General features: G+C 34.3%; 1 protein-coding gene across 1 annotated transcript in view; it reads left to right on the forward strand.

Annotated features, from left to right (window-relative positions):
• Positions 1-3,186: 3,186 nt before the first annotated feature.
• The window catches only part of LOC136037785 (cyclin-dependent kinase 7-like), a 51,818-nt gene continuing 31,948 nt past the window's right edge, over positions 3,187-23,056 (forward strand). The window contains exons 1-4 of the mRNA XM_065720619.1: positions 3,187-3,320; positions 11,884-11,959; positions 16,883-16,942; positions 20,507-20,615. Of these exons, the coding sequence (XP_065576691.1) occupies positions 11,906-11,959; positions 16,883-16,942; positions 20,507-20,615 (223 nt within the window). The 5' untranslated portion in view covers positions 3,187-3,320; positions 11,884-11,905. The remainder of the gene's footprint in view (positions 3,321-11,883; positions 11,960-16,882; positions 16,943-20,506; positions 20,616-23,056) is intronic.

Raw genomic sequence — 23,056 nt, forward strand, 5'->3', positions numbered from 1 at the left:
GGCTTTTCACAAAACAGCAATTTTGTTTAGAAAGTACATCATAAAACAGAATAGTAAAAATGAAAAGAGCATTTTTACGTGAAAGAAAGAAGATAGATCGACGTGAGAATATTAAAATTCACAAATAATAAAATTTAAAAGCCACGCAAACAGCATAGAACTTATGGTAGAAGCAGTGACTTCTGGGGACGAATTAATATTATTTTGAAAATGATTTTTCACAATCAAGTTTTGCAAAACTTGCAGTTCTCATAAAAATAATTAATACAATAGAAAACAGAAATGCATAAATTTCAGTAAATTTTCTTAGCTCTAACGACAGCTTCATCTTCACTTTTGAGAGGATTGAATTTAGTTGATAAAGTAATTGCATAGAAAAAGCATTCTACTATTATTCTTTGTTTTTTAAGGACATTTCTATTATGAAACGATGGTGTTTCATGTGTTATCGCCCCGCTGAAATTGAGATTTTGTTTAAATACTTTTTTAGTTTAAAACCAAAGGAGGAAATCTTGGGAAACTTGGTGTCCAAGGAGGAAGTGAAAGAAAACGGACGATGAGACGAATATTTCGCCCATATCAAAATAAGCCACATTCAGCTTTGAAACGTAAAATCCATATCGATTAAACCCCTATCGTAACTTGATATGAGTCAGTCACCACAGATGCTTGCAATTTGAAAAAATGTCAAGTGTAAAATCTTTTTGCCCTTTGACAAAAACTTTTAAGTATTTTGTCATAGCGACAAAGTCCTAAAGGTCCTTGTCAAACTCCTTTGCGTCTGAATCTTCCGAACTTATCATTAGAGTGGTCTCTATTAACAAATAATACACAGCAATGATATCTTTCGACGGAGGCGTTGTTTTGGGGGACAAGGGGCCAGTTGCCACCCTCTAATAAATGGAGAAAATTAATTGTACAGCCTTTGACCCTTGACTATCCGGATAAGGACCCCTCCTCCCCCCAGTAAAAATGCTGGAGCTACCCCGATATCTGTTGACAAGGTTTCTCCTCAATTACCATTCACTGTTAGAGAAATGTTTGAGTTCATCTGAAAAAGGGTTTGCCAAGTTATTGTAAATCAAACCTGCTCACGCGAGGAAAATCATTCAGTTTAAAGGATTGACTTGTCAGCTCTATTTCTTCTACAGCTGAAATATGAGACGCACTTGGAGTAGCTCAAAGTCTGGTTCGGGTGGTGTCAATAAAGTCTACAATGTATTCATATAGAATATATATTTGAACGTTAGACGCAATTTGAGTCATCAATTGATTGGGCGGTATTGCCATAACTTTTAGAACTTCGATGAAAATTCTGAATAAACGCCAGAAAGCTAAGCCAGGTTTCCCAGAAATCTTGAAAAAAAATTAATTTCTTGCATTTTATGCCGAAGATAAATGTATTCAGTATTAGTTGAACTTTCCTTATCAGAAAGTGTGGATTTGTTTTTTCGAATAAACGTAGCAAAATTTTCTTCAGAAGTCCAGGAATGGGCAGTTCCTTAAAGTACTTGAGTATACCTTCTAGGAAAACGCTCAACCTAGCTCAATGATTATATCGTTTAAGTAGTTTGTCAATCTTAGGGTGTTCCTTGTGATGCTATTTACCTTGATTGTAAATCTTGCCTGCACAGGCTACATAATTTTTGATCAAATTTCATAGCAAAACTCCAAATTCTCAGTGGCTCTCGATGACTCTGGCTAGTCCCCTTGGAAAATTTGTTAATAGGCCCTTCGTCTTAATGGCGGTCAACCGACACTGAGGCTTGTAAAGAAATTTTAATTATCGAAATCCCTCAAAACTGCTGATAGATGAAGATATGCCGCCGTGCGTAAATTAAACACGACAAAATTCATCTATCGCGGTTCTTGTGGACAGCTGAATTTTCCCATAGATAAAGAGAATATAGTAGGGATGCCCCTTTGCTATCCACAAGTCAGATAGGGGGTATACTAATGGAGCTAATAATCCTTCAAGACAATATTACACGCACTTGGGTTTTACGAAATACTATATAGTACATGTAAGGGTGTAATATTGCTGTATGTGTGTAGCAGCGCATTACAAAGAAGTTTACATTGGCAGAATTCTATTGGCAAATGGATCTTGCAAGAGGATATATAGACTCTTCAGCTAATAAGCCAAATGATTTCTTTAAATTTCAGAATTGTTTGAAGCCAATGTCAATAGTCTGTTACAAAGTTTTAAAAATTATATAAATCTTCAATATTCTGTCTGTCATAACATAGTTTTAAAAATTATATAAATGCTCAATATTCTGTCTGTCATAAAGGCTAGTAATAGAAGTTTCTTTTCTACACTAAGCCTGATTAATATCTTTTGATGAACAACTACGCGTGACAAAAGGCTTAGTGATCTGACATCGATTTTTAATGAAAAGGCTCTTGTTAAATTATTGGATTTTGATGTTATGCATGATATTTTGGAAAACAATTGAAGCCTGTCGATTGCCAGTTCTGCAATAAAACTATAAATTACTTCCCAACTTAAGCTCTCTTTGTATTCATTAAAAACTTTTAAAATTGATTCATACTATTATAGGTTGATTTTCAGTGAGACCTTTGCTGACCACTGTGAAGAAATATTGCTCTTAAATAACTGTAGGCTGGCCACTTCAGGGGGCCCGCAGAGATTGCTTAGCCCCACTCCTTTTAAAATATAATGACACTGCTGGTCAGCTGCTTAAAATTTAGAATTTATTTTTACTTTACACCATAGTATCCCAATGACGAGAAAGGATCAGTTGTTTGTCCATTGTTATATCTTCTTCATATTTTTGTGTAGAATATCAGCCCTTTTCCATAAGTCAACAGTGACAGCGATAGACGACAGTTCCCTGTCTTGTCGTTTGTATAATGAAAAAAGATATGTCTAAAAAAGTCTAAAAGTCTAAGCGAACTTCTCGTATTAGCTTGCTCAAAGTCCGCAATTATGTTAACCTGTTTATGATTGGTGCGTTACTCTATTTATCTAATAAATAAACCATTAAGCTACTTTTAAACCATTTTAGACTTGTCGTAATATAATCTGTTTCACATAAATGACATAATATTCGATTCCAAAATTAGTATGAATCCAGGTTAACGATGAAATTTGACCTTGAAATTTTACTGGACTGGCGGCTTTTTTGCCATAGGCACCATTTATTGCAATTAATGTTAAAAAAACTGTTTAAAAAAAATGTAAAACGTGACAACACCGTTAAGGCATCTAGTAAAGTTTAAATTACTAGAACGCGCTTAGCCACCTCTGATTAAAAAGCAAGGAAGTCTTATAGTGAAAAGGATATTTATATCAGGTGAAACCTTTGTTGTATATGAAATTTTCTGTAAGAAGTCTATTTACCACACCAGGGCACTAAGTCTGGTAAAGAACTGATACTTTTCGTCATGGCCTCTTCTGAGCTAAATATTATCTATATGTAAAAAAAAGCTCAGAAATGGATCCAGGGCCAAAAATATACCCTTGTAAGACATTGTCAAGCTTTTAGGACTATTTCAATATTTTTTCATTTCTAGGGCTTAAAAGATTAGCATTGGTTAAGTTCTAGTTTTAGAGGTCCTTATTATCTTTGAGAGCAGTTGAACTAAATAAATAAAGATTTCAGGAATGAATCCAGGACTGGAAATATGCCCTTAGAAGATATTAGCTTACCAATCTACTATGTCTATACTTTTTTAATTTTTATGCTTAGAAGTTTAGAATCCATGACATATACATGGGTCATCTATCTAAATTCAGCCAAAAAAAATATCTTAATTTTAAGTTTTCAATCTATTTTTATTGGCTTTGCTTTTTGTAGATATAGGCTAATTCTTGTTGTTTCAATAGAATTTTATGTCCTGCTGAGAGTTCCTCCCTAAATTTAAAACATCACATATCTTTCAAACCTTATGAATTACAATAGAACAAAAGTATAAGGCTCAAACACTTTTCTTGTGCCTTATTTTGGCAGAAATAATTACCTTAAGTTACTGCTTAGAGTAATCCAAGGATTTCTCCTTGTGAAACTCCAGAGTTGATGATTTAAGTTGTTTATAATATTTTTCAGTGACCTGGTGCAGTTGGATGATTAGCTGCTTCCCAGTTGAGTTTATAGTCGATATAGCCAAGGACCACTTAGAGTCCAGTCTATGTTTGAAAATATCAATGGATGCAGTGGTAACTGTTTTTTGGGAGAGTTTATTCTAACTGCTGATGATTCATAAGGAAAAAAATTTAGTAGAGACTCTGGATAGGGTAGACTGCTTAACAAATTTCACTTGATGACCTCTAGTTCTTGAATTATGACCAACAGTGCAAAGTAATGTTGGGAGAGTATTAGCCCTCATTAACTTATAGGCTAGAATGACATCACCTGTATTTCTTGGGTATACAAGGGTTGGGAGTTTTACCTTTGTTAGTCTTGCAGGGTAGGAAAGCTTTTACATGTTGGATATCACTTTGGTGTACATTTTCTAAAAGTTTTATGTAAGTTTTTGAATAAGGATTCACTTTTATATCATCTCTGAGTGATCCTTTAGGCTCTGATAGCAAGAAGCCACTAGGGTAAAGGCACTAATGATTTGATAGTGCAATTTTGGAAGAAACTGTCAAAATTTTCCATCAAAACAGGATAACTCTGCTTAGTTGTGACTTGAAACACCATGTCTTGAAGTTATTGTTGTATTTTGACAGTGCAAAACATAGACACTATATCTGATACACCCAGGTAAAAAAAGAAAATAATGCTCAATTTGACAGCTTCCTATTTTCAGCACAAAATGAGCTCCTGACAATTTTTTAGTCATGTAATGGTCAAACTGTCATAACCTAGTTATTTTTTTCAAAAAAAAGTTAGGACCAGCACCAATACATCAAGATAACATGATCTTCTCCAAAATGTAGCCACATTGGCTTTTTCTTGATAAAATTAAATTAAAATGACAGCAAATATTTTATTGATGAAACTATGTTCCAAGTCTTGAAAATTCTTCCCAGATGTAGTGGAATACCAGGCTGACTAAAAATGTTCCTTTAGCCAAATTCAAACATAGGTATTTGCTTCTATCATGAGATTCATTTCTTTTGAGAATATCTTGTAGTAACCTTGTCACAATTTTTGACAGACAGCAACAGGCACTGTTGAAATATAGGTGACTCTGTCAAAATATCACTGAACATGTAGAACAGATAAGAAACAATTGGTGTTGAAATTCAAGGGCCCTCAGACAAAAACATAGTTGTCAAATTTATGTTAGTTTTTTTTAAATCATAGTTTTGGTAATTTAATGCTAGATTTTTCCATCATTTGAGAAATGGCTGCTTGCCCTCATATTATGTTCAGTGACATTAATGTGAATAGTACTTCATTATCAAGCAAACTCTCACAACATAAAAACTGCCAAACTTGTTGCCTTCAGTCAGCTAGCCTACATTGTTTACAAAAAAAAACATAAGTACATAAGGGAAATATTAAAACAAGTCAGCAAACTGACTTGTAAAATAAAATGAGTACAATGAATAAAAATGAGTGCTTAAGTACACAAACATAAGTACATAAGTAAAATATGAGTAAAATAAATAAAATTAAGTAATATAAGTAAAATGAATAAAAATGAGGGCATAAGTAAAAACAAAAGTACATTATAAAAAAACATACAGCAATGAATCCAACTGACCTGTCAAATACAAATGAAACAAAAAAACTGATACATTAATAATATAGATGCCACATTAATGTGATGCATTACAAAACATGAGGTCATATTTTTAAGCATTTGACTTGTTTGATCACTTTACCCTAATCCATTTATCACCAAATAAATTTGAAGTAGAAGCTCTCTTAATAAATTTGGTGCATGTTTTCCATCAAATAGATCTCAAATTGTAAAATACAAAAATATTCTCTCTGAGCCCCACCCCACTTAGCATGGAATTCCTTGGGGAACCTTGTTAGGACCACCCTTACATCTAGTATTGATTAATGCAATTAGTAAGAGATTCCCTCAAAGGTCTTAAATATAGATGACCTGCTGACCCTTGAGGTTGTCATAGAAATACCAAAAGTAACACCCTCTAAATCCTATCCATTTTTTGGATGAAGCTAAGAATTTGCACATGAAAGCAAATTCTACTAAGTCAAATATAATGACAATAAACTGTTTAAAATTCTTGATACTCACTCCTGTTTTCTTAGACCCTATCCCACCCAAAGTGGTAATGAAACATGTTAAACTCCCTCACAAATTTCTAATAATCTTAAGTAGGACATGCAGATTTCAAGGCTTGAACTTTCCTGACAAAATGATAATCAAAACTAAAATTTTTGAAGTAGATTAAAATAGCAGATTAACTTTGAAATGGCCAAATGTTGACAACATTTTCACTGTGAACAACAGAGAAATCTTTACAGACTATGAAAACTGGGAGGAACTGGGCCATTCCAGATAGGTTTTGGATATGCTGTTTTTGTGTCATAAATGCAATACTCTGAGAAAAAGAAGAGTTTGACCTAGGTCTGACCTTGTAATGACCTAGGTCAGACAATTACACTCCATACATTTACCCAATTTTGTTGCTATACTTGAGGCAATTTTTTCAGTTTTTAGCTGCAATAGTCTGAATAGTGTTTTATATGTTTATACATTAAACGAAGCTGGAGAGAAATGAAGAAATAAAGAAAAAAAAGAGGCATGTAAATTGCACCAGGATCTACCCCCATAAGCATTCCAAAGTATTTTGACATGTGTTGAATTAGGTTCCAACTTATGTTGACAACAGGTAATTTTTGTGTTCTGTTGAATTTGTCAGTGAAAACACGCCCATTTAAGTAAATCAGAGTTTTGTACCCTTTTCTGAGATTCCTAGATGTTTTTCCTACATACTGAAACCCTTTTCAAACCAGAAGTCTTTAAATTAAGCCTTTTACAGTAAAAAAAAAGTAATTTTTTACAAAACTGGCAAATTATCAGTGCCTTCATCCTAAACTAGAATTTTACTGTAGATTTATTTATACCAAGTTTTTGAATTCTGAATCCAGGCATAAATGATTCAGTTTATTTAACCTTATTTTTAAGTTTTAATCTCTTTTGCATTGGCTTTAATTTTTGCAAATTTAGTTCCTGTTGCTTCAATAGCATTTTAAGCCATATAATAGATTTTTTCTTAGATTTGAGAAATAAATTTACAGATATAGGAGCTCTCCAGAAAGATATATACTAGATAAAAAAGAAAGGCATTATTAAATTGCTAAATAGACCTATAGCCCATATAGCCCTAGGCTATATAAAAATACCATAAAATTAAAATGGTACCAAACCATTAGATTCCTTATAACCCTAATAGTGTATTTGTTTGATTATTTTTCATTGGCTGATCTGTTGTAAAACCAGTTATTCTCTGTAGAATTGAGATATCTAGTTTTTCTTAGTAAGTGTGCTGAGTTTTGGATAAATACTATATCACATACATTAAGAATATGAATAGTAACAGAAGGAAAAATGATAATCTAATTAATACAAGTGTGCCACATGTTAAATATTAAGAATTTCATTATTTTTGTTTTTGTTTTAAGTCTGATTGCTTATATATCCTAAGACTGTATTTGAGACAATCAGAGGGGTAAGGACAAATTATCACAAACACAGTAAAACGTCCGAGAGCCTTTCTCAACAGGAAAAAAAATTTACAACTGACAATTTAAGAATTTTAAGATATCACAAAAAAAACGCAACAACTAAAACATGACAAGAAAAAAAACATATATGTATAAACAATAAAATAAATAAGAACAACTCACATTATAAAGCAAAACTCTCAGCACTGATGGCAATAAATATAGAACATGTTTATAATGAAACCATGTGTTCCTTTCCTCTGCAACAATTGGCGTATAAATGGGAATTTATTAAAAATGAAAATTATATTTACATAAACAAAACAAAAGAAGGTCACCCAACCCATAGATTTAAAAAGAACATTACAGGTTAATGAAACAAGGTTTTGAATTATAAATCGAATGGATTTTTTCATTTGCTAGTCTAGTTGCAGTCCATTGACTTCTCACAGCATTGACCCTGCCTCGACCTTTGCTCGCAAGGTCACTGCCTGCTTTGGGACAACTATGCAAATCAATACTCGTTGAGGTTTTTAATTGGTCTTTAATTAAACTAGGAAAATGAAACATTTTTGGAAAACGCATTTGACCAATACCATTTGGCAACTTATTGACCACTACCATTCTTACATTTCCGCTGTTATAGGCGTAAAATCTAACTTATATTAACCATACTTTCCACTCCTTAATTAATTTTATTTTATTGACTATAATGGCAGAAATAAAAGGCAGTTCCTGAGCATTCGTAAGTAATTAAGAATCAGAACCAGCATCAGGAGATGGTGCCGTTATCGACGGTTTCAGCGGATCAATGCATTTGTCTGAAAACTTATTCTGCTAAAAATTTCGAGAATTTTTTGATATCTAGTCATAATTTTATTCCTTGCTGGACTACACGCGTCATTGCAACCTTTTCAGCTGGTGATTTTGATGTCTTCAATTTGTAACACTAGCGATTCCTTTCTTCTCCTACCAAGTTCAGCTGGTAAGTCTATTGACTCACTAAGTCCCGTCTTTTTTAGCCTTCTACACTCCTTCATAGTGATTTAGCGATTCGTGTTACCAAGGCTAACAAAGTTCAGCTCAGTGACTCTTAGTTTTTGTGCTGTTTTCTGACATCTACAGACCTCGTAAGCATACGAAGTAGATGAAACTTAAAAATCGTGACATTAGGAAATCTAGCCATCCTCTTGAAATCCCAGTGAAATTGATTAAAGAGTGTTCATGTTTAATAAGCTGTCATTCTTAACCAGTGTCTTGTTGATGTATCAGTGTTTTGTTTCTGAAACATTTGCTCTCTCCAAGGTTTCTAAAAGCTTTCTTTACGACTGTCTTTTCCGAAATACAAAAGAAATCAACCCAAATTAGATGGGGCCTCCCACCAGAACATACTTCACTGTAATACCTTACATTGATGCTAGATGCTATCTCAAAGTATCTAGACACTAAAGGATGTTTTGCTGCACCTCTTTCTGCTGATTTTGCAAAAACCTTTTTATGACCAAGATTAAATAAAAAAAAAACTAGCTGTTTTTACATTAACATTAACCCACTCAATATATTAAAGTTTGACTCTTTCTCTCAATTCTACTTTATTAAACAGTAAAAAACTTTAGCGTAAAGAGCGGGGCGTTGAGAAGGGAACATCCCCTTTCATACACGGAGTAATTTCTGTTCGTTTTAAGTTTTAATGTCGCTTCTTACTTTCAGTTAAAAAAACTAGTTTTTTTTAAATTTAATTTCTGAACGTTTTCGAATTAATGCATGTTTGATTTTGGCTCTCTGCACATAAATTATTAAAATGAAATTTGCATATTAATTCTTTTTTTTTGGCTAAATAACTTTCTCCTAGAAGATTTTGAGAAATAAGGGGCGGGGAAGGAGGCCTAGTTGCCCTCCAATTTTTTGGTTACTCAAAAAGGCAACTAGAACTTTTAATTTTTAAACAACATTTTTATTAGTAAAAAATATACGTAACTTAAGAATTAACTTACGTAACAAACTTTTATATTCTTATATTTTGATTGTGTATATGAGGGGGTTTGTCCCCTCGTTAATACCTCGCTCTTTACACTAAAGCTTGAGTTTTGTCCCAATTCTTTAAGAATAACCCCTGAATCAGAAAGGCCATAGAATAAATAGTTGAAATTACTAATAATACTTTAGCCTAAAGAGTGACGTATTTAGGAGGAGAAGAACTCCTCATATGCGTAATAATATCTGTCTCTTCCCCCATGACATATCCCTCCAAGGAAAGATCCTCCCACATATCCTCCTCCCATCAACCCCCCAAACCAAAAAAAATCCCCTGAAAATGTCTGTACACTTCCCAATAACCATTACTGTATGTAAACACTGGTCAAAGTTTGTAACTTGCTGTCCCTCCCCTGGGGACTGTGAGGGAGTAAGTCATCTCCAAAGACACAGGTTTTCGACTATGCTGAACATAATGGCTATCTCAAAATTTTGATCCGTTGACTTTGGGGAAAAATGAGTGTGGAAGGGGGCCTAGGTGCCCTCCAATTTTTTTGGTCATTTAAAAAGGGCACTTGAACTTTTCATTTCCGTTAGAATGAGTCCTCTTGCGACATTCTAGGACCAATTGGTCGATACGATGATCCCTGAAAAAAAAAAAAAAAAAAACACGCACCCATGATCATTCTTCTGGCAAAAAATACGAAGTTCCACATTTTTGCAGATAGGAGCTTGAAACCTTTGCAATAGGGTTGTCTGATATACTGAATGTGATGGTGTGATTTTCGTTAAGATTCTATGACTTTTAGGTGGTGTTTCCCCCCATTTTCCAAAATAAGGCACATTTTCTCAGCCTCGTAACTTTTGATGACAAAGACAAAATTTGATGAAATTTATATATATAAAATCAGCATGTAAATCCGATTCTTTTGATGTATCTTTTAGTATCAAAATTCCATTTTTTAGAGTTTTGTATACTATTGAGCCGGGTTGCTCCTTACTACAGTTTGTTACCACAAACTGTTTGATCACCACCTAATTGCCGTCAATGTAGCTTGAAAACTTGGTGCACAGAGGTTCAGGCTTCTTCTTCTTATTTGGATCAATGTGGAGATGCTTTTGCATAGTCTCATCACCGGGATTAAATTCCGAGTCCTACAGTGTTTTGCTACAGCAAGGTTCGAACTCTAGGTCATGAATGGTGAGATCCAACCCACTGCACTACTACACGATAAGACGTTTATTATAAAATTGCTAGGCCATTTTCTGCCTGATCAGGAATATAATGTCCTCCTTTCAATTGGAGAAAAATCTAAATGTACCGGAACTCCTTGCATGTCTGCCTTGGGAACTAAATTGGGCCATTATTCTCTCTGGTCTTTTTCAATAATGTCATGAGGAATAACCAAAATGATTTTAAGTTTGCAGATGACTTTCCATTTTAAGGCTGAGGCATGCCATTACCCAGACTATAAAACTTACTGTTGACTTTTTACATAAGATATTGAAAATGACCAGATAAAGTAAAGCTAGTAAATAAACTGAACAGTAAAAAAAAATTAGCGTGTATCAATTTTCTTAATCAAAACCAACACATCTGCTGGATAGACTTAGAACTAAGTACCAGATACTCTGTAATGCTCTTATTTGAATAGTTAGATAGTGACATTTAGTCTCAATCTCATTTGCATAAAATAGTGAAATATTCACAGAGTTATTATTCTAATGACTGGTTTAAGAAGTTTTTATCGTTCTTTATGTTCAACTGTTCAAACAGTTGAACAAACACAGTTAAACATATCATTTTTAAACTATAGTTTAACTAGCTCCTACAGCGTCAAATTTGTTTTATCAATAAAACATCCAACAAGTTTCAAGTTCATGTAGTAATGCTCAGAACCGGTACTAGCAGGATAACTTCTTTCCATCATCTTAGATTTCTCCCCAAGAATTCTCTTTTTGCTTCACATTCAGTTCTTCATATGTCCAGGAAATTGACCTAGGGTACGACTCTGCAGCAATTGATTTCAGTCCTTACAAGCTTAGTAGCATATTCTACAAAATACTATGTCCCAAGGCCCAAGCAGTGGTGACTGAAATTAACATTAGTAGATTCCTATCTGTGGATAGGTACTTACAGGCTTACTACTCTCGAGGGGGATCGCGAGAAGGACTTTACCACTCTATCCTTCTTGACATTTTGATGTGACTTGTATTTGGGTGAATCCAATATTTTGTTATAATCTACAAGCTATAAGACAAGCTATTTTAATATCTTTTTTCTCCCTAGGGTTTGTTCAGTTCTGGTAGCGATGGAAGAAAGGCAAAAACAGTATGAGAAAATAGAATTTTTGGGTGAAGGCCAGGTAATAGGATTTTATCTATTAGATTCTGTTTGTATATAACCATTTGAGCAATCTCGCTTCATAGTAGAGGTAATACGTTTAATAAAATTGAACAGGTATATACCATTCAAAAGATAATATGATTGCATTTTACAAAGTATATGCTGTTGTTAAGTGAGTTTGAACATTTGAAACTCTCACATAAAGAATATCCTCTTCATCTTTTAAATTCATTCAAAGTAGATGCCATTCATTCAAAGGTACATTACCGCATATCATTTTGTGCTGATTTTTGCATTTAAGACAAATTTGAAGATCTTGAAAATAATTTAAATGCTCTGTATGTGAAACCCTCTTATAAAGAATATGCTCGTCTATTTTTAAATTCATTCAAAGTAAATGTCACCAGTGAACCACCTACAAATACCCTCTAAACAGCTTGAATATGAGATAGCATGGTGATAAAAGGTAAATTACCGTATATCATTTTGTACTGTTTTTTGGATTTAAGACAAAATTGAAGATCTTTAAAGCAATTTAAATGTGCTGTATGTGAAACCCTTTCATAAAGAATATCCTTGTCTATTTTTAAATTCATTCAAAGTAGATGTCACCAGTGAACCACCTACAAGTACAGTCTAAACAGCTTCCAAAACTTTATCTTTCTGTTAGTAAGTAGCACAATGACAAGAGTGGTGGCAAAACGGTAGCATGGTGATAAAAGGTACATTACCATATATCATTTTGTGCTGATTTTTGGATTTAAGGCAAAATTGAAGACCTTTAGAATAATTTAAATGCGCTGTATGTGAAACCCTCTCATAAAGAATATCCTTGTCTATTTTTAAATTCATTCAAAGTAGATGTCACCAGTGAACCAGCTACAAGTAGACTCTAAACAGCTTCCAAAACTTTATCTTTCTGTTACTAAGTAGCACAATGACAAGAGTGGTGGCAAAACGGTAGGATGGTCATAAAAGGTACACTACCATATATCATTTTTTGCTGATTTTTGGATTTAAGGCAAAATTGAAGACCTTTAGAATAATTTAAATGCGCTGTATGTGAAACCCTCTCATGAAGAATATCCTCGTCTATTTTTAAATTCATCCAAAGTAGATGTCACCAGTGAACCACCTACAAGTAGACTTTAAACAGCTTCCAAAACTTTATCTTTCTGTTAGTAAGTAGCACAATGACAAGAGTGGCGGCAAAACGGTAGCATGGTGATAAAAGGTACATTACCGTACATCATTTTGTGCTGATTTTTGCATTTAAGAGAAAATTGAAGATCTTTAAAAAAGTTTAAATGCGCTGTATGTGAAACCCTCTCATAAAGAGTATCCTTGTCTATTTTTAAATTCATTCAAATTAGATGTCACCAGTGAATCACCTACAAGTAGACTCTAAACAGCTTCCAAAACTTTAGCTTTCTGGTAGTAAGTTGTACAATGACAAGAGTGGTGGCAAAACGGTAGCATGGTGATAAAAGGTACATTACCGTATATCATTTTTTGCTAAAATTTGTATTTAAGACAAAATTGAAGATCTTTAAAATAATTTAAATGCGCAAGAACTTAAATCGTTCTGAAAGACCATTCTAAGTTTACCTAAGTTGGAATTTCTTAAATGTAAAATTTTATGTCGGAATTTCGTCTTCTTCTTTTTAATCTGTTGACCAATTGTTATAAGGCTTTTGTCCCCATGGTTTATCAAGGGTAATCCCCTTGACTCCACCTTAGCTGCGTAATCTCTTTCTCAGAACCTATTGCCCAGAATTGATGCGCATCGAACTGGTGCTACTAATACCGGTATATTCTCGCCCTCGACCAACCAGATCCAGAGCTCGTAAGTTTCTGATTTCAAAGGCCCGAGTTAGCGAGGAGTGAACTAAGATAGTTGTGATTTGATGAAATCTTCGATCATATATATTGTTTTAAAGAATTTAATAAGAATATTGCTCTAGAAGGATTAACAGATAATTAATCAAATAAATAACATTTACAATTGAAACAAACTGGTTTGTCCAAAAGTACTTTGTGCTAGCGAGCTTCAAAAAACCTAATTTCTCTATTTCCCCCACCTTGTATGGTGTAATTTCCCAACTTTCTTTGCTTTTATGTCAATCTCTTATCCCACATAGGGATAATGCGAATACTCAGGTCATCCCTTCCCTTTGAAGCAATGAGATCACTTTATTATGCACTTATTCATTCTCATTTAATATTTTCATCGCTTGTTTACCTTAACACATTTAGTTCTCATATTATGCCACTTCAGAGACAACAGAACAAAGCTTTGCAGGTCCTTAAGAGCTACTTGCCTTCCCCTAAATAATATCCAACAAATTTGTCTGCTGATTCTCTGTGTTTCTTCCTTAATATTCTTCCTTTAAGACATTTTGTGATGGTTGAATCTATTCTCTTCAAACTGTAGTATTACTGTGTTTTGCTTCCCTTGTTTTTTCGTTCCTCGAACCTTTTCCCACTTATAAGTATTGACCACGGACATCTAACTAGAAATTTCAACAAATTGTATCAGCCAAGTATAATAAATGAAAGATCGAAATTTTCCCTTCGAAGCTCGGTAATTCGGTATTGGAATATTTATACGTCAAAATTGGATACTTCAAAATCAATTAAAACAGCTAAACGAAAGCTTAAATTTATGTTGATTTATTGAAAAAAATATTGTGATAAGTGAATTGTTGTTGGTTGGTGGGGCTCGCCTTTGGAATGTTAAGTTTGTTCCCATTTTATATGGTTTTTTATGATACTGGACCTAGGCATTCTCCAGGGTTCTTGGTATCTTTTATTTATTTTTATGTTTATTTCGCTGGACGCGTCAACGGGTGGTGCTGTTGACCGGGCAATTGACGGGGGAATATGTTTAATTACACTTGTTTGAATTGCATGTAGTGAAGTATGGATGTTGTATTTATTTAAAGAAGTTTTTCTCCATCCCGTGCATTACGAATTTGTCTTCTCAGCCGGGCTCTGGACATTTTGTAACTTATTTTATTATTAAAACGAACCTGAACCTAACCACGTATCGTACGATGTCGGAGAAGTTAACGCTCATTAGAATCATCTGTACATCCGGTATGTTTTATCTGATCTACGCATTCTATTTCTTCTAATTACAAAATTAGGATTATTAAATTATTTTTACTATGAGGGAGGTCCCTAACCAAAATGGCTGCTGTATTTCCCAAGGCAGAAAATTATCTTTTTTGTCGTTTTGTCTGTTTGTTCTTTATTTTTCTTCTTTCTTCTTCCTATGTGTCTCTGTACTTCTTGTATATTGAGTGGGGGTTTTGAGCCTATTGAACAAAACTATTCATCTTATTTTTTCATAATGTCACTATTAAAAAAAAACATGTTTTAGCATAGTCGATTAATGACCTGTTTGGCAATACGGCGTCCGGGTTCGATCCCTGCCGCATCAAAGCTGGGTGACAAGCTTGCTACTTGTCTCTTCAAGAAGACCCAGCACCAGAAACCTCGATTTGTCACCCGTGTGGCAGAAATGGTTCTGGAGGATCTTTATAAAAAGTTAACCAAAGAGAAAACGAGTTTTAATTTTGAAAAAGCAGTGAACAAAAAATAAAATATAAAAACTAAAGTGCACTTCAACTAAAAAAAAAAAAAAATAGTCTGATTATTTCGGCCTCACGTCCGGGAGCCTTTCTTAAGGGAAGAAAAAAATACAAAGGACAAAAAGAATGTTTTTTTAAAACATAACACAAAAAAAAAACAACCACGACATCTATACACAAAAAAACAATAAATAAATAAAAAATAATTCACATTATAAACAAAACTCCCAGGACTCATGATAATAACATAAGACAAAACCAAAGCAAATGTTTATAATGAAACCACGGGTTTCTTTCCTTTGCAAAAATTGGTGTATAAATGGAAATCTATTAAAAGTGAAAAATATATTTACTTGACCCAAACAAAAGAAGTTCACCAAACCCAGGTCCTTCATCCCTAAAGAAGTCTTACAGGTTAATGAACAAATTTATAGATTATAAATTTAATGGATTTTTTTCATTTGCTAGTTTAGCTGCATTCTATTGACTTCTCACTGTGTTGACCTTACTTTGACTTTCGTTCGCAAGGCTATCACTTGTTTATGTCGATGCTGTGAGAAGTCAACGGACTGCAGCTAGACTAACAAATGAAAAAATGCATTCAGTTTATAATTAATAAATTTGTTCATTAGCCTGTAAGACGTCTTTATGGGTGGAGGACCTGGGGTTTGATGACCTTCTTTTGTTTGGGTCAAGTAAATATATTTTTCGCTTAAAATAGATTCCCATTTATACACTGATTGTGCAGAGGAGAGAGACCCATGGTTTCATTATTAACCATCAGTGTTGGGGGTTTTGCTTATAATGTGGGTTGTTTCATATTAATTTTCTTTCGTGTGTTTAGTTGTCTTTTTTTTCTGTTATGTTTAAAATAATATTCTTTTTTGTATTTTGTATTTTTTTTTCGTTGAGAAAGACTCCCTGACGAAGGGCCGTAATATTCGAGATATTTCTATTTTTTTTTAGTGAAAGTGTAGTTTTGTTTTTATATTTTTTTTTGTTCACTGCTTTGTTGATATTAAAACCCGTTTTCTCTTTGCTTCATTTTTAGTAAATGGAAAAGCAGTGTGGTCTAAGAAACTATGGAGGGTCTTTATCCTTCTTATTTCAAAAAATTTCCCTTTAGCTTAAAAATACACTAATACTACTGCTGCTGATAATAATTCACTGCACGTGGAGCCTATTGACGCCAACGGAGCTGCAAACGCTCTTATATTAAGAGATATACCTCATGCAGAACAGTTCTTATTCTTTTAAATTAATAAGGCTGTATACTGTTTTGTATGGCTGTATTAATGCTTATGAATGTAAATCTTCTATTTAGATTTTAATTATTTTCATTGTAGTTTGCAACTGTCTACAAAGCCAGAAACTTGAAATCCGATGACATTGTTGCTGTAAAAAAGGTACTAATTTATTCTATTATATTAGGCTATCTCCATTTATTAGACCTTAAAAAAGTAGTAATATGACGTTTCAGGTAAAACTTTTCCATGAAGTTCCACACAAGGCTCTGATCATGGTTGCAGTGATAGCAAGTAAAGGACGAACCACGGGTCATATTAACCAAAAATTAAAAACACTGTAGCTAGCTATAACAAAATTACAATTTTTAGCAATTTCCGAAATAGTTCCAATTTCCGGAAATTGTAGTAAATATTACTACATATTCCAAGGCAAATTTAAATATTTTTGGAAAATACTTAAATTCAGAAATATTTAAATTCAGTTAATATATTAATTCATTTAAATTCAGAAACATTTAATTTTCAATATTTAAATTCATCAAAAAATATTTAAATTCAGAAATAGTAAATAATATCTCGATTAGTGTTTAAAGTAAAATGTTATTTTAAAAATCAACTAATGGGAAATTTGAAAAATAATTCGAAAGCTCTAAAAAATTGTGTTGGGTCTGAACGAGAAGTACACCGTTGGGATCATCATTGTCGAATACCCTAGAAGGTAATTAACAGCACCCTGGCTTGAACAATAAGGAAAATAACTTTTTTTCTGCATGGGTAAAACTGATGTGCCCTCTTTTTTGTCATTATTAACTGCTAGTGGGGCACTGGAACATCAAAGAGACCGTCTATATCTAGTGTCTTTTGTAATTAACTAAGTATAGTATTTAATATAAAAAACAAATTTTACAATATCTGCATCTTCGTACACAAGATGATGCTATTATATTGCGAATGATGTCATCTGAGTGACTCTACTGCCTGTTTCCGTGGGATTTATTCTTTACTATATACAGCTAAGGAATTTCCTAGGGCTTTTCCCTGTGTGTGATATATGATTTATGCGTATATAGGTATTTTTCAAAAGTTATTGTTAGTGTGGAAAGGAAATTATTCAGAAGATATTGTTAGTTTGTTAGTTATTGTTAGAGCTGGTGGAAAGGAAAAAAAAATGTATTTATTAACTTAAACAATTTAGTTCTTTAGGACCTTTTCAGCAGTTCCTGACAACCACAATGATATGCAATAAAACAGGGTAAACAATACGACAGTAAAGGTGGTGATGGGATACGTTTTTGGGAATGGAATTGAAGCGTTTCCTAATAGGATAAATTCTTCTTGTAGTACAGAAAGTAAATAGTAAAAAAAAAAAAAAAAACGCAATTTAATTGTCCATTCAACGCTCTTGCCATATATAATGATCACTGCCGCCACAATTGCCTTTAGTGAAAGATACTTTATGATTCCATATGGTGCTGAAATGTGAGACTACTAATGACGATTGGCAGAAGTACATGGGAACCAACTTTAGCTTTCATATAATCCTTTATGCGCCTCTATGATTTTACCAAGATCTTATTTCTTAGTATTAGTTCCTTAGTTCTTAGTATCATTTCTTCTAAGTATTATCTAGTTCTATCTAGTTACATCTATATCTATCTAGTTCTATGTATTAGTTCTTAGTTCCACGTGGTACCGCTTTGTTTGGCACTTTGTACATGTTTCAGCAATTCTTCTCAGTAATAAACCTATTAAGAGGGGTGGGGTTTGCAACCCCCTGCATTCCAGAAAAGCACTAATCGGTTTCCCGTGGCACTATTAGTAGAGTTTTGCAAAATGCCTGTATTAATTCTTCGTTTCGTGTAGCACTGTCTCGTCTGGTGCTTTAAATCTATTTAATCTGGTTTAAATATATACTTCGACAATTCTCCCTGAAATTGCCGTTCTTAGGAGGGACCCCCTCCCAGTTTTCTAACCGATGGCATCAACTTGGTAGATGGACATTTTTCCCCCCCACAACAATTTTGACCCTCCCTCCTCTCCCCAGATTTTGAGAAAACACCCTTTTTCGGTATTTTTGTTGAAAATGATCTTTTTTATTGAAGAACAAGAGCTAAGAGATCATATGGCACTTGTGACGAGGTCGGAAAAGCCAGGAGCTCATATGGCATGAGCTCTATCAAAATTCTAAGAATCAATAGATTGATTTAAAAGAAAAATCAGAGTCTTAATGCCAGTCGGGATTTAAAATAAGAGCTCTGAGACACAAGGTCCTTCTAAATATCAAAATTCAATACGATCCGATCACCCTCTCATAAGTTAAAAATACCTCATTTTTTCTAATTTTTCCTCTCCTTTCAACCCCCCCCCCCCCCCAGATGGTCGAATCGGAGAAAACAACTTTATCAAGTCAATTTGTGCAGGTCCCTGACACGCCTGCCAATTTTCATCGTCCTAGCACGTCCAGAAGCACCAAACTTGCTAAAGCACTGGACACTCCCCCGAAGAGAGCGGATCCAGTTCGGTTACGTCAATCATGTATCTACGATATTTGCTTATTCTACCCACCAAGTTTCATCCCGATCTCTCCACTCTGTGTTTTCCAAGATTTCTTTTTTCCCCTCCAACTCCCCCCAATGTCATCGGATCTGGTTGGGATTTATAATGAGAGTTCTAAAGCACAAGTTTCATATAAACATCAAATTACATTAAGATCTGATCGCCCGTTCGTAAGTTACAAATACCTCATTTTTTCTAATTTTTACGAATACCCCCCCCCCAACTCGACCAAAGAGAGCGGATCCGGTCCGGTTATGTCAGTCACGTATCTTGGGCTTGTGCATGTTCTTCCCACCAAAATTCATACTGATCCCTCCGCTTTAAGCGTTTTCCAAGATCCCCCCCGCCCCAATGACACTGAATCCGGTTGGGATTTGAAATAAGAAATCTGAGTTACGAGGTCTTTCTAAATATGAAATTTCATTAAGATCCGATCACTTCTTCGTAAGTTAAAAATACCTCATTTTTTCAAATTTTTCAGAATTAACCCTCCTCCCCCCGATACCCCCAAAGAGAGCGGATCCGCTCCGGTTATGTCAATCACGTATCTAGGACTTATGATTATTGTCCCCACGAATTTTCATCCCGATCCCTCCTCTAAGCGTTTTCCAAGATTTTAGGTCCCTCCCCAACTCCTCTCAATGTCAACGGATCTGGTCGGGATTTAAAATAAGAGCTCTGAGATACGATATCGTTTCAAACATCAAATTTCAATAAGGTCCGATCACCCGTTCGTAAGTTAAAAATACCTCATTTTTCTAATTTTTCCGATTGAACCGTCCCCACACTCCCCCCCCCCCCAGATGGTCGAATCAGGGAAACGACAATTTTAATTTAATCTGCTTTGGTTCCTGATACGCCTGCCAAATTTCATCGTCCTAGCTTACCTGGAAGTGCCTAAAGTAGCAAAACTGGGACAGACAGACAGACCGACCGACAGAATTTGCGATCGCTATCTGTCACTTGGTAGATACCAAGTGCCATAAAAATAAAAATTTGTCTCGAATCAGGAATATATAGAAATAAAGAAAATGTTTTGCCTTCAGAAAATTTTATGTCTCCCCAATGTGTGCTAAATAAATGATCTAAAATTCTAATTGGTCTTTGCTAAACAATCTGTGGCTGTGGCTCTCTTAGATTTGAAACAAAAAGCTTTTTCAATTTTAGATAAAAATTGGAAGTCGTCAAGAGGCAAAGGATGGTATCAATAGAACAGCTTTAAGAGAAATTAAGCTTCTTCAAGAACTGTCTCATCCAAATATCATTGGATTGGTTGGTATGTACTACCTGAGCTTTGTTTTGATAAAGGACGGGAAACTGTGTTGAAAGAAAAGGAGCCACTTCGCGAAAAGGAGCCACTTTCACACTGCGGCATAGAACCTTTCACACTGGCTTCCCTTAAGACTTTATGCTAAATTGTAAAATCTTATGTAGCAAGTCTTGTCCACAACGTAGGTAATTAAGTTTTAATTTAAGCTAGTGTGAAAAATTCTATGGCACACAAAGCACCATTAGTTGTGTTTTTTTTTCACTCTAAGAGAAGCGGATCCAGCTTTGTGCTATATTATGTAATCTTGTGTAGAAAATCTTGTCTGTAATGTAGGCATCTCCAAATAGACTAATGCAATACACATAATTCTATGCTACTTTGTGCTACGCAAACGCAAGTTTGTGCTCCTCCTTGAAAAAAATTAACATAGTAGGAACAAAATGGAAATTCTGGATGAGTAAAAGTGTCGGAAACCATGTTGTGACCAAGATGGGCCCAGGATTGCACAAAGCCTCCATTCATACTGGATGTCCCACGGACTTCTCGCCGTCCAATTTTAAGCCGACTTAAGCGGCTCGGTATAGACTTGAGAAGATATGTTGGTCCCCGTCCTGCACTGGTATCCGGGACAATTCATTTTCCTGAGGTATAAATAATTTCAATGATTTAAAGAATATGAAAATTGAATCTCGGAATGTTACGACGTATCAACATTTTCACTGATGAATCTAGACGAGTCGAACTGGACTTATTAGGAGTTTCAGAAGCTCAGATCTCAGGGGTAGGAAGCATGATTTTAGGAGATGTAGAATTTATTTACTCAGTAAGGAAAAATGGGGTACATTGGCAGGGAGTAGGGATCATGATGAATAAGGAAATTGTTAAGTCTTGTTTAGGGTGGGAAGGTATTAATAATAGAATACTAATTGCTCATTTTATGACCAAAAATTGCAGGGTATCAGTTATTGTAGTATATGCCCCTCTAGAACCGACTGATGGAGATAGTGGTGACTCAGATGTATTTTACTTGTAGTTACAGGAGCAAATAGACAGGATCCCAGGTAGAAATATAGTGTTTTTATTAGATTTTTACGCCCTCGTCGGTAGAAATAGGGATAGATGGTATCCTAGACTAGGTAAATTTAGTGTAGGAAAAGAAAACATTTTTTAGGTATAAAGATATAGTTATAACCAATACAGTATTTGGTCATCAAGGGGCAGCACTTTGGTCATCACTCAGATGGATTTTACTTTCAGTTACAGAAGCAAAGAGACAAGATCCCAAGTAGAAATATTGTGTTTTATTAGATTTTTACGCCCTCGCCGGTAAAAATATGGATAGATGGTTTCCTAGACTAGGTATATTTAGTGGAGGAAAAGAAAACAATTACGGCTACAGACTGCTGAAATTTTGTAGGTATAACAATCTAGTTATAACCAATATAGTATTTGGTCATCAAGGGGCTCATAAGTTAACATTTTATTCACGTGATGGCAAGACAGCTAACCTTATTGATTATTTTATTGTAAACTGAAGACTGGCAGAATCAATACAAGATACCAATAGGAGTAATTTTATTGATGTTGAAAGTTAAGACTACCATCTATTAGTGGCTAGGGTTAGTTTAAAGCTGAAATTTCGGAAGGGTAACTACCTCCCGGGAAATTATGAAGTTGATAGATTCCAGGATGAAAAGTTGAGAGAAACTTTCTAGAAACGGTTGAATGATAAACTGGAGAGTTTAAAATTCGACAATGTAGAAGATGGATGGAGTTATTTTAGGAAAACAATTTTTAAAGTTGCTGATAGTGTCTTAGGGAAGAAAGTTAGGAGCGCAGCTGGGAATATTAGTGAAAAAGCTTCATATTTAATAGAAAGGAGAAGGGGCTTGTACAAGAATTATCTGAGTGATAGATCATATGAAAATAAAAGGAAAGTAAAGAAAGTGGAGAAAGCATTAAAATAGATTAAGGAGGTGTGAGGTGGGGAGACCATGGATAAAATTACCGTGGATATGCAACGTACAGCTAGACGGCATAATAGTAAAATATTGCACGGTCATGTTAATCAATTGAGAGGGAGTAGTCAATCTGGATTTTTCCCAGATAAAGATGGGAACCGGGGACAATTAGTGATAAGGAAAGAGTTAAAAAGAGATGGGTAGAGCATTTTGAGACTGTGCTAAACCGGGATAGAGTTGCAAGAAAAGATATGGAGGAAAGTGAAAAATTTTGTGATACCTTGAATGTGAAGGAAGATTTGTTTTTTGAGGAAGAATTAGTCACAGTACTAAAACAATTAAAAAATAATGAGGCTCCAGGTGATGATAGTGTGGTAAATAAGTTTGTTAAGTATGATGGCTCCAAGGTTATAAATAATTTACTGAAGATTATGAACGAGATTTTTGAAAAAAAACTCCTAATTAAAAAGCGTTTTCCCTTTTAGA

Source organism: Artemia franciscana, chromosome 17 (genome assembly GCF_032884065.1).
Source record: "Artemia franciscana chromosome 17, ASM3288406v1, whole genome shotgun sequence".
NCBI classification, from domain to species: Eukaryota; Metazoa; Arthropoda; class Branchiopoda; order Anostraca; family Artemiidae; genus Artemia; species Artemia franciscana.